We start from the raw sequence: 12889 nt of genomic DNA on the forward strand, positions 1-12889 counted from the left end.
AAAATTGTCCAGGTATATCCTGTCCACAAAAAGCAGGACAACTTCAGCCCGGCCAATTACGCCCCATCCGTCCACTCTCGATCATCAATAAAGTGATGGAACGGGTTATCAACAGTGTTATCAAGCAGCACTTGCTTAGCAATAACTTGCTCACTGATGCGCAGTTTGGGTTCCACCAGAGTCACCCAGCTCCTGACCTTGCTACAGCCTTGGTTCACACATGGATAAAAGAGCTGAACTCCAGAGGTGAAGTGAGTGACTGCCCTTGATATCAAGGCAGCTTTTGACTGTGTCATCACGGAGCCCTAGCAAAACTGGAGTCAATGGGAATTGGGGGAACTCGTTGCTGGTTGGAATCATACCTAGCACAAAGGAAGATGGTTGTGGTTGTTGGAAGTCAATAATCTCAGTCCCAAGGCATCACTGCAGGAGTTCTTCAGGGTAGTGTCCTCAACCCAACCATCTTCAGCTGCTTCATCAATGACCTTCCTTCCATCATAGGGTCAGAAGTGGGGATGTTCAGCATCATTTGCGACTCCTCAGATACTGAAGTAGACCATGTCCAAATGCAGCAAGACTTGGACAATCTCCAGGCTTGGGCTCACAAGTGTCAAGTAACATTTGTGCCAGGCAATGACCATCTCCAACAAGAGAGAATCCAACCATAGCCCCTTGATGTTCAATGGCATTACCATCTCTGAATCCTCCACTATCATCATCCTGGGGATTACCATTGACCAGAAACTGAACCAGACTAGCCATACAAATTCTGTGGCTACAGGAACAGGTCAGAGGCTAGGAATCCTGTGGTGAATAACTCACTTGACTTCCCAAAGCCTGTCCACCACCTACAAGGCACAAGCCAGGAGTGTAATGGAATACTGACCACTTGCCTGGATGGCACTCAAGCTTGACACCATCCAAGACAAAGCAGCCTTTTTGATTGGCATACCATCCACAAACATTCGCTTCCTCTGCCACAGATACACAGTGGCAACTGTGTGTACCATCTACAAGATGCACAGCAGGTACTCACCAAGGCTCCTTAGACAGCACCTTCCAAACACAGAACCGCTACCATCTAGAAGGCAAAGGGCAGCAGACACATGAAACAAGTTCCCCTCCAAACCACTCACCATCCCGACTTGCAAATATATCGCCATTCCTTCACTGCCGCTGGGTTAGAGTTAACCTTCTGTTAACTTTATTTTCTTCCTTCCCCCAATTTTCTACAGTTCCATCAATCCCTCCATCTGTAGGTTTGTTTTTTTAATTCGTTCAAGGTTGTGGGCTTCGCTGGCTAGGCCAGCATTTATTGCCCATCCCTAATTTCCCTTGCTGCAGTCCATGTGGTGTCGATACACCCACTGTCCTGTTTGGGAGGGATTTGCAGGATTTTCACCCAGTGACAGTGAAGGAACTGTGATATATTTCCAAGTCAGGATGGCAAATGGCTTGGAGGGGAACTTCCAGGTGGTGGTGTTCCCATGTTTCTGCTGCCCTTGTCCTTCTAGATGGTAGTGGTCGTGGGTTTGGAAGGTGCTGTCTAAGGAAGCTTGGTGAGTTGCTGCAGTGCATCTAGTAGATGGTACACACTGCTGCTACTGTGCGTCGGTGGTGGAGGAAGTGAATGTTTGTGGATGGGGTACAAATCAAGCGGGCTATGTCCTGGATGGTGTGAAACTTCTTGAGTGCTGTTGGAGCTGCACTCATCCAGGCAATTGGAAAGTATTCCCATCACACCCCTGACTTCTGCCTTGTAGATGGCAGACGGGCTTTGGGGCGTCAAGAGGTGTGTTATTCGTTGCAGGATTCCTAGCCTCTGACTCACTCTTGTAGCCACAGTATTTATATGACTAGTCCAGTACAGTTCCTGGTCAATGGTAGCCCCTAGAATGTTGATAGTGGGGGAATTCAGTGATAGTTAGATTTTCTCTTATTGGAGATGGTCATTGTCTGGCACTTGTAGTGAGAATGTTACTTGCCACTTGTCAGCCCAAGCCTGGAGTCCAGGCTTGCTGCATTTGGACATGGACTACTTCAGTATTCGAGGATTTGTGAATGGTACAATCATCAGCGAACATCCCTACTGACTTTATGATGGAAGGAAGGTCATTGATGAAGCAGCTGAAGATGGTTGGGCTGAGGACACTACCCTGAGGATCTCCTGCAGGGATGTCCTGGAGCCGAAATGACTGACCTCCAACAACCACAACCATCTTCCTTTTGTGCTAAGTATGACCCCAACTAGTGGAGAGTTTTCCATTATTCCCATGGATTCCAATTTTGCTCAGCCTCCTTGATGCTACACTCTGTCAAATGCTGCTTTGATGTCAAGGGCAGTCACTCTCACCTCACCTCAGGAGTTCAACTTTTTTTGTCCCATGTGAACTAAGGCTGTAACGAGGTCAGGAACTGGGTGATTCTGGTGGAACCCAAACTGCATCAGTGAGCAAGTTATTGCTAAGCAAGTGCTGCTTAATAGCACTGTTGATGACCCCCTCCATCACTTTACCGATGAGAGAGGACTGATGGGGCATAATTGGCCAGGCTGGATTTGTCCTGCTTTTTGTGTACAAGACATAACTGGGCAATTTTCAACATTACTGGATAGATGCCACTGTTTTGGCTGCTTGGCTAGGGGTGCTGGAATATTGTCACGCCCCATAACCTTTGCAGTATCCAGCTCCTTCAGCTGTTTCTTGATATCACGTGGAGTGAATCGAATTGGCTGAAGACTGACATCTGTGATGCTGGGACCCCTGGATGAGGCCGAGATGCATCATCCACTCTGTATTTCTGATTGTATTTGAGTTTGTTAAATGTCCACCACCATTCATGGCTGAATGTGGCAGGACTGCAGAGATTAGATCTGATCCGTTGGTTGTGGAATCGCTTAGCACTGTCTATCACTTGCTGCTCATGCTGTTTGGCACACAAGTAGTCCTGTGTTGTAGCTTCACCAGGTTGACACCTCATTTTTAGGTATGTCAGGTGCTCCTCCTGTACTCGTCATTGAACCAGGGTTGATTCCCTGGCTTGATGGTAATGGTAGAGTGGGGGATAAGCCAGGCCATGAGGTTACAGATTGTGTTCAAGTACAATTCTGCTGCTGCTGATGGTCCACAGGGCCTCATGCCCAGTCTTGAATTGCTAAATCAGTTTGAAATCTATCCCATGATGGCGGGTATCATCAATGTGATGGCAGTGGTCACTCCTACCAATACTGGCGGCAGGTAGGTTGTTGAGGATAAGGTCAGGAATGTTTTTCCCTCTTGTTGGTTCCCTCACCACCTGCCGCAGACCCAGTCTAGCAGCTATGTCCTTTAGGACTTGGCCAGCTCGGTCAATAGTGGTGCTACCGAGCCACTCTTGGTGATGGATATTGAAGTCCCCCGCCCAGAGTACACTCTGCACCCGTGCTACCCTTAATGCTCCCTTCAAGTGGTGTTCAACATGGAGGAGTACTGAATCATCAGCTTGTGGGGGGTGCGTTGTAATCGGCAGGAAGTTTCCTTGCTCATATTTGACCTGATGCCACGAGACGTCATGGGGTCTGGAGCAGATGTTGAGGACTCCTAGGGCAATTCCCTCCCGAGTGTGCCACCACCTCTGCTGGATCTGTCCTGCCGGTGGGACAGGATATACTCAGGCATAGTGATGGTGGTGCTTGACTACTCTTGACTATGAGACAGATGTTAGTATGGAGGGCTTTGCAGGGTCAACGGGGATGAGTTTGCCATTGTTGTTTCTGGTGCCTAAGACGATCCTGCGTGGTCCATCCAATTTCATTCCTTTGAAACATTTTAGCAGTACAAATGAGTGTGGCTTGCTTGGAGTCAACCACATTGCTGTGGGGCTGGAGTCGCATGTAGGCCAGGTAAGGATGGCATGCTTCCTTCCCTGGGTTTTTATGACAATGGCTTCAAAGGTCATCATTAGACTTTTAATTCCAGACTTTTAGTGAATTCAAATTTTACCATTAGCCATGGTGGGATTCTATCCCAGGTCCCCAGAGCATTACCCTGGGTCTCTGGATTACTAGTCCAGCGACAAGACCACTACGCCACCGCCTCCCTCATATATATATAATATGCACACAATCAATTTTGTTTTTACAGATACCTGATTCAGACATAAAGCTTTGAATTTTCCCTCTTGGGTAATAGTAAACCAACTTGAGCATGAGGCTGGTAAGTCTTGGGATATCATAGTCTTATAGAGCCAGGTTAGGAAGAAGCGTCCAAGTGATAAGACTAGCTGTAGACTCTGTAATTCTGAGTGTGCCATGAGTATTCTTGTAAATTGCAGAAATGAACTGAGTTTTCAAAAACAAGTTTACTTGCTAATATCATTGCTAAAGCAGCCAATGCTGATAGCTGTATTATACAGTATGTATTCACAGTAATATGGAATTTTCTTCAGCTTTCCAATGGAAACAGCCTAGAAACTTTCTGTATTCTAATGGGGTGCATAACTTTTTTTCCTTTATTCTTTCATGGGATATTGCAAGGCCAGCATTTGTTGCCCATCTCTAATTGCCCTTAATTGCAGTTAAGAGTCAACCACATTACTGTGGGTCTAGAGTCACATGTAGGCTAGACCAGGTAAGGACGGGTGATTTCCCTTCCCTGGGATTGTTGTAAATTCCAGATGGGATTTTGGAGTCAACCAGTCAAAATCAAAATCCAGATAGGATTTTACAACAATCGATTTTCATGACCATTACTAAGACCAGCTTTATAATTGGAGATTTATTAAGTGAATTCAAATTCCACCAACTGTGGAATCCCCAGAGTATTAGCAAAGGCCTCTGAATGACTAGTTCTGTGACATTACCAGTATGCCATCATCTCCCCATGGAGATTAAGACAACCTGTTGTCAGCCAGATGTCTGATATGCATAGAAACTCATTACTGCTTGAGTCTCCAAACCAAACTACTGAAAATCCCACACCCGATTTTCCTAATAGATAAAAAGCATGCTGTGTTTCCCCAACGAGGCACACCCATCTGCATAGTCCAGAGTTAAGGCGAAGCTCGCGGAACCAAGGCCTGAGGGGGATCAAGTGCACAACAGTATTACTGAAGCAGCTAAAGGTGCACACAGCATCAGCAGGCTGCTTGTTCAGCTAGTAACACACTGGTTTGTAGGATTATCAGGAGCTGAAAGGGAATAATTCCAGCTCTGTGATTGATCTACCCCCTCCAGCTTTCTTTCGTCAATTGGTCAGGCAGGCTCATCAATTGTCAGTGGTATTCTGAAGTGTTTGCTGACCTGTCTCGCTTGGATATTGATTTCTGAGCCTGCCACAGGTTTGACCTGGTTCCAAACATTGAAGTCTACAAAGCCAAAGGCGTTTCATACAACTTGCGCCAGTTTTAGTTTTTAAAAAACTTTTCTTGCCACTTTTTCTTTTTGACTCCTACTTTTCAGAAGGCATTAATTCATACCATTGCAAGAATCAATGATTGGATGCTGATACCCTAACCAAGTGGCCATTTCTCATGTGTAATTCCTAGCGTACTGTTCTACTGATATGTTGGGGCCATCAGAGCTGTGCATGACCCTGCCCTCACTTGAAATCCATCTGGTCAATGGATAGTGATCAAGAGCAGGAAGTCTGGCTGATTTTCAAAACTTAAATATTACCTTTAACTGCCAATACATAACATTTTAATGTAAAGATATCAACCTCTGAAACAAATTGCACCTAACCTCATCTGCTTTAAAAGAAACCTGATGGCTTCAAGAACGCAAGGGGGTGTTTTCCTTTGTGGATTTCCTGGTGCAATTCCTTATACCTTGGAGGAACATAAGTGTAAATCCGTATTCTCATGAATCTGCTTTTATCTCAGAGCGTTGGTAATTTGGAATTTATCCACCAATGAAGCAACAAAACCTAAATTAGCTCTTTCCAATCCTTCATGCCCACATCATTCAAACAGGATAAACCAGCTAATAAGAAATGAAGCACAAATCGTAGAGTTAAAGGCTAGTTACCAAAGTTTGGAGGCTGCATGTAGTAGGGACTAAAAGTTGGGTAGCCATAGTGTGAAAAATATGAATTGGTGACTCCACAATTGCCTGTGCAATTGGACCGCCTGCCACCATGTTGAACTGCAGTGTGCTGATGACTTGCTCCTCCAGTCATCGGCTATTGTCAATGCTCAGATTAAACAAATATTCAAAATCACAAGAAAATTCTCATAGGATATTGAAATTTATTCTTTATTTTCCTTGATACTTTTTTTTGCTATCTTTTCTTCTGAAAGTTAAGACTGTGGCTGGAATGCTGTTCCATGGGAACCAATGTCATTTTGTACCATGCACAAATGATCAGTTCATTATATTACTGGAAGCACATCATGATTTAAGCTGGTCATGTTCGCTGCTACCAACACATGCATACAGTGAATCTGTTTGCCAAGCAATATGGTGATCTGACTTAGGAGCCCTGGCTTTCTTCCCTTCCCATCCATTACCTCTTAATGAGGTACTAAAGTAAATGAAAGAGTTCCAGTTTTTGGTTTAGCTGTGATACCATTCTTTTGTTTCAATTTTTAGTGGTGTGTGGACTTTTAGATAAGAGAACTGGAGTTAACCAACCAAAGATATTTGAAAGTGCAAGAATTCTGATTTCAGGCACTGGTTATGGATACAGACAAAATTAAGAACATAAGAAATAGGATCAGGAGTAGGCCATTTGGCTACTTGAGCCTATTCTGCCATTCAGTAAGATCATGGCAGCTCTGATTGTGGCCTTAACTCTATTTTTCTGCCCCCCCCCCCACAAAGTCAAATATCCTTTCATTCCCTTGTAGATCAAAATCTGTCTGAAGTCGGTTTTGAATATATTCAGTGCTCCAGCCTCCACTGCTCTCTGGGTTAGTGACTTTCAAAGATTAACAACCCTCGGAGAGAAGAAATCCCTCCTTGTCTCCATCTTAAATGGAGGACCCCTTATTTTGAAACTGACCCCTGGTTCTAGATTTCCCAACGAGGGCAACATCCTCTCAGCATGTACCCTAGCAAGCCCCCTCAGAATCTGATGCTTCAATAAGACCAGCTCTCATTCTTCTAAACTCCAATGAGTATAGGCCCAACCTGCCCATCTTTCTTCGTAAGAAAACCCCTTCATTCTAGTGAACTTTCTCTGAACTGACTCCAGTGCAAGTATATCCCTCCTTAAATGAGGTCAAAATTGTATGCAGTACTCGAGGCATGGTCTCTCCAATGCCCTGTACAGTTGTAACAAGACTTCCCTACTTTTATATCCATCCCCCTTGCTTTAAAGGCCAAATACTTAAAATGTTTGGTTCCCATTCATGAGTAGGTGCTACAGTAAAACATGTTGAGATTGAACTGGCTGAAAAGGAGAAAACTTAAAAATTGGATCAAATCCTGAAACGAGGGATTTTAAAAAATATTTCTCCTGTATTTCTGTGAGCGCACTCATTACAAAAGAAGGGAAACCATGAATATCAGTGGTGTGGGTGGCAGTAATGTGTATGGTTTAACTTGATTTTTTTTTTAACTTTCCCTAAGAGCTTTAAGCTGTAAATACTAATTAGTCACTGGCAAATAAATAGCAAAAATCACTCATTGCAATGTACTCTTCCAAACTTGCAAGGATTATACAAAATAGATATATTTGAAGATTTTTATATCAAATTTTCCATGGTACATTAGCCCTTAAGCCAAAATATTTTCATCTCTGAATTTCACCTTTATCAAATGAGAGGATTAGTTTCTAAACTTGTTTCAGAAATTGGAGAACATATTTCATTCAGCGTCTTCATGGAGTCAAATGAGGACATCTCACCTTTGAGTTGATCCTAAAAATTCCGACAGTCTTGAGATCTATTTGAATTTCTTTTGTAATTTGATAAGTATGATATTTATTGGTTTACCCTAGGGTTTAAGAAACCTAATCTTTTGGAATTCCACAGACCTCTTATCCTATATATGGACAATGAAGGATAAACTAAAATAAATTATGCAATAGATACCACTTGCGTTCATTTCTGTAGAGGCAGCTCCTGTATGCTTAAGAAAACTGTTCATTCTAAAAACTGAGTGCCATTCTTTGTACAATGCATACATAATTTACTCACTCACTTTTCCAGAACCGCTTTATCCAATTCAGTGTCGTGGGGCACACATAATTGAAACTGTTAATTTACCAAAGGCTGTTAAACCATTAGACACTTATGGTGTGAATTATATACTGCACAATACCAGTAAGACTGAATAGGATGGTTTGTAGATGGAGAGAAGTCTTTTCTATGGTTTCCAACGATTAATTTCTCCTTGCTTTAAGGATTTGTCTGTGCAAGAGAGGAAATATGGTTTTGTGACACTAGGCTATAAATCCAACTCATGTTCTAATAAAGTATTGACTTCAGAATTCAATATCACTTTTCTTTCCAATTTCTCTCCTGGCTGCACCAGGAGAATATTTTGGAATTGCCTGCAGAATTGATCTTGCAAAAAAAAACTATTTTAATAAATCACAAATGACAATCACTGTGACACATACACCATCACAGGAGGTGCATTTTGCAGCATGCAGTCTGGACTCTCAGACTAGTTTGCTGTTGTACTGTGGTAGAATTCCAATAAAGTCATTGTGATGCTCCATTCTCTGCCAGCTTGGAATGGTTGTACTGCAATTTGCATTTTGTCCAAATAATGAGCTCTGCAGAACGCGGTGGAATTTAAGTGTAAATGTGCCCCAGCTGAGCATCCTGCATGTGTTGGTGATGATCACTATTGCATCTTCAGTTTCATATCCTGGGAAAGTGCTATTTTGCAACTTCCAGATTTCTGGAGCTGTGTTAAATCAGCTGCAATGCAAACAGATGCACAAAAATGGTATCGGTGAGAAAAAAATTAAAATGTGCGAGTGAGCTAAGATAATGAGAAAACAGCTCCTGATGGATGTGTCCCAGGAAAAGGGCATATGTTGGGATAACAGGAAAGACGTGATTATAGGTTTAATCACAACTGCATTTTGCCAATGTAACTTGCAGTAATTAGCTCTCAAATCTGATCGAACTTTGGAAAAAAAATTGGTGTTTTGTACATTGAGAATAGGTTTTTTTTGAAAAATGTGTATAATTAACCTTTGACCAAAGCAAAAAAAACAGGGTGGCTGGTGGCGGAGATGATTTTTTTTTTTGCTCAGTGAGATATAATAATCGGGAATGCGCAGTCTGAAAGGATAGTGCAAACGGATTCAGTTATTTTCAAAAGGTTAAAACACTTGAAAAGGGAACAAATGCACATCTATGGAGAAGAGTGGGAACTTCATCTTTCGGAGAGCTGTCTCAGGCACGATGAATCAAACAGCCTCTTCCTGTGCCTGTTCTATGATCCATGTTTACATAAAAATTCAGCTTTCTCATTGACTCAACACCTTTGGGAAGGGAAGGAACTGACTCCGACTCCCATCTTGGGTGTAGTTTGCGAGCATTCCCACCAAACACAATCTCCTTCCACCCCCGCCAAAGGATAACATACATAAGGTTATGTAACATCGCAACAGAATGCATAAAAGCACAAAATGGTGTGATTGCATATATATTTACCGATTATAAAAATTGTAGTAAGTGTGCAGGGAGTGCATTGTAAACTCATTCAAAGCTAATAATCCAAAGACACCATAAGTGCCAATCACAAAAAAAATAAATCTTTAGTTTCGCATGTAACCACAATTCATTGTTTCTAAGCAGTCGGGTTTGAATATCATGCATATACACACTGCCCTGTGTCGGAGTACTGGCTAATTGTTCTCTTGTATCCTGAGACCCTTGTAGTGTAAATGTGAAATGAATCCCAATACAACGAAGCAAGTAAATAATTTTATGCAGCAAAGAATGAACTTACCATCCACAGCTCCGAGGTTACTCACCTTGCCAACAATCCCTGTTGAATAACAATTAGCAGGATCCTGTCTGTGACTTGTCTTGTTATATTTACAGTTCTGTTTTCTGGCCTTTGAAAAAGGTTCGATGATGAAAAATAGTTCCCGAGTTGTTTCCACCATTTCTCTTTTTTTTTTTCTCTCCCCCCTCCCCCTCTCTCCCCTTCCTTCCTCCTCTCTCCCCCCACCCCTCTCTCTCTCTCAAATAGATAGTGGAAAGGAGGGACAGAAGCACATGTCACACTTTTTAAAGACTTTTCTGATTCAAAACCAAAGTTAGTATATTAGGGTGTAATTGAAATTTGAATGGCAGATTGGGGAATTAAAGGAACAGCAGGATTAAAAAACAGTCACGGTGAGTTGAAATGTTATTTTAAATAAAAATGTTTAGAATTGAGGTTAAGATAGTAAGTTCTTTCAAATAAGGATAGCATCATTATTACTGTGAGCTTATTTATTACAGCCTATTCATTCTAGCATGAACTAAATACATGTTGGACTGGTTAGTCGGGGAGATGAGAATTATCCTGAATTTGCCACCAGTCTTAAGTTTGTTTGGGTGGGGGGGGCTTGGGTGTAAGGTTTCTTGGGTTCCTCCTGCCTCATCCTAAATGATCATTCACTTTAAGGACTTACATATGGAAAATAGCAGACAGGAAAAGAGATTGTTCCAAAGCAGACTCAGCCCATGTTGCCTATACCAACGTTGGTTCTAAACATGAGTCGTGTAGTTCAATGTCCAACTGCTCCCTCCCAATAGCTTTTTGAAAAAGAGAAATATTAAAGAATATCTACCGGCTCCTTTAAAATAATCTACAGACCTTTGATTCAACAACTGAGTATTCTATGTTGTAAGCACCTTCAGTGAAAAGGGTTTTTCCTTTTAAAATTTCTCTTTTTTTCTAGTTGTGCAATTTGTGTTTAGCTGTCACTGCAAATGCAGCAGCTTTGGGAGCTGTACATTAAACCTTTTCCTTTCCTTTACAGGAACGTCAAGGTCGTGTCAAGTAACGATGTATTCTCTGGAAATGTGACGTCGGCCTAAATGTCGTGTCCTGAATTTTCTTCAAGAAATTGAGTGATAATGAAGACCCCCCCCCATCCCTCTCCCCGTCCCGTCCCTTTCTTCCCACCCACCCTCTTTCATTTTCAGTGAATTCTACGACTTTCAGACTTGTAGTTGTCAAACTTTAATCCTCTTCTATAGAACTTTGGTAACGATAGCAAGAACTAGGTGGGGAAAAAATGTTTAAAAATCCTTTCTCAACAATCGGTTGTGACTTTACAAAGTGGTACAACTTGTTTTCCTTCTGTTTAAAAAAAAAAAATTAAAATCAATTTTTGATTTTTTTTATGGCTCGTGGGCTACACTTAAATGCATTTCCTTGGGAAAGAAACCAGCTGTCTCTCAGCAATCTGAAAAGACGTCGCACAGCTGGGTCAGCACGTGGACAGATTCCTTCTCCAACTCGAGTTTAATTTATGGAGCCCAAATTGAAACGGCCAGGTCCTCTTGAGAACTGCACCCCCACCCCACCCTATGTTTTCCCGAAAATGCTGCTCATTTTGTTTCAAAAATGCTCCGGGAAAGAGCTGTTACTTCTCTGTTGTCCCCTCCCCCCTTTTCGTTGCAAAAAAATTAAAATGGTTACTGTTCACAAAAGTTAAAGTGAGCAAGTTTTTTTTTTAAAATTGCCGCCAATTAAGTCTAAATCCACCTAATTAAAAAAGAAGACTGGACTAAAGGAATACTGTAAGGAATTTTTTGGACACTGAACTTTGAAAAACAAAAACTGCTTAATCTTTTTTCACTCCTCATCAACAGTGAAAAGCTGGGAATTTGCCCTTTCTTCATTATTAATCACTTCTCAGTAATAAATGTGATATCCTGTTCAGCAAAATGATTGTGTATGTTTGCCTTTTTTTTGGTCTTTCCTCCCTTCGCTGTGTTTGTTTTCATGCTGGTGTAGTAACAGGCTGTTGGGGAAGATTAGGGGAAACTCCACTCTGCATCTGGCTCTTGCTTGGTAATGTTTGCTGCTAATACTAGGTGCCCGAAATGGACTGAAATCCCTCACCTTGAATGCAAAACATTGAGTGAGGCGGGGGTTGGGAAGGGTGTAATCTCCAGAAATTGAGGCACGTAAGCCAGGTTGCCACTTTGGATCAGTCCTGAGGGAGTGTTGCACTGTTGGATGTGCCAACTTTTAGCTGAGATGTTAAACCGAGGCATGTTTGCCGCGTCAGGTAAATGTAAAAGACCCCAAGTGCTATTTGAAGAGGAGCAGGAGAGTTCCTTGCCAAAATTTATCCCTCCAGCTGTTTGTGAAACCTTATTGTGCACAAAGTGGCTGCTGCATTTTCTCCATTATAGCGCTTCAAAATTATTTAATTAGCTAAAGCACTTTGGAATGCATTGAGGCCGTATACACTATGTAAGTGCAAATGTGTTTTCTGTCAATTATGTCAAATTTTATATGTACCCAATGATTAGATCTCTGGGTATTTCAATGAATTGGATGTTCAATGCCTTGCAATCTGTGTGCTGTCCTAAACCAATAGGGTGAACGTTTGCTCTCTCTCCCTGGATGGTTGTACTGGTCCCATACGAAATGGTGGTCCCAACCCAGTTCCTAGTGGGTCTGGTTCCAGAGCAAAAGATGACCTAATTCAACAGTGCCAGCCTTGCTTAGAGAGGCCAGTACGGTTGTTGGTGTGGGAGATGGAAAATGTTGCAATAACAGGATGGTGATCTGCTGTTGGGAAAGATTAGAGGGAGCTCTGCTCTGCCTCTGACTCTTGTTTGGTGCAGGCAGTAAGTGAACAAAAAAAGTGATCGTAATCTGAATTTTTGTTTTCTTTAGCATTGGGATTACATTCCTTTTTTGGAATGGTACATCTGGAGATGCACAGCATCTACAATAAAATCCCAGTGCAACACCTGCAAAGAGCCAAGTACT

General features: G+C 42.2%; 1 protein-coding gene across 1 annotated transcript in view; it reads left to right on the top strand.

The window, feature by feature from the left end:
* Positions 1-11830, top strand: part of LOC144696020 (YTH domain-containing family protein 2-like) — a 35155-nt gene extending 23325 nt beyond the window's left edge. The window contains exon 5 of the mRNA XM_078567197.1: positions 10917-11830. Coding sequence (XP_078423323.1) covers positions 10917-10940 — 24 coding nt within the window. The 3' untranslated portion in view covers positions 10941-11830. The remainder of the gene's footprint in view (positions 1-10916) is intronic.
* The last annotated feature ends 1059 nt before the right edge of the window (positions 11831-12889 follow it).

The sequence above is a fragment of the Cetorhinus maximus genome, chromosome 21 (genome assembly GCF_964194155.1).
Source record: "Cetorhinus maximus chromosome 21, sCetMax3.hap1.1, whole genome shotgun sequence".
In the NCBI taxonomy this organism is placed as follows: Eukaryota; Metazoa; Chordata; class Chondrichthyes; order Lamniformes; family Cetorhinidae; genus Cetorhinus; species Cetorhinus maximus.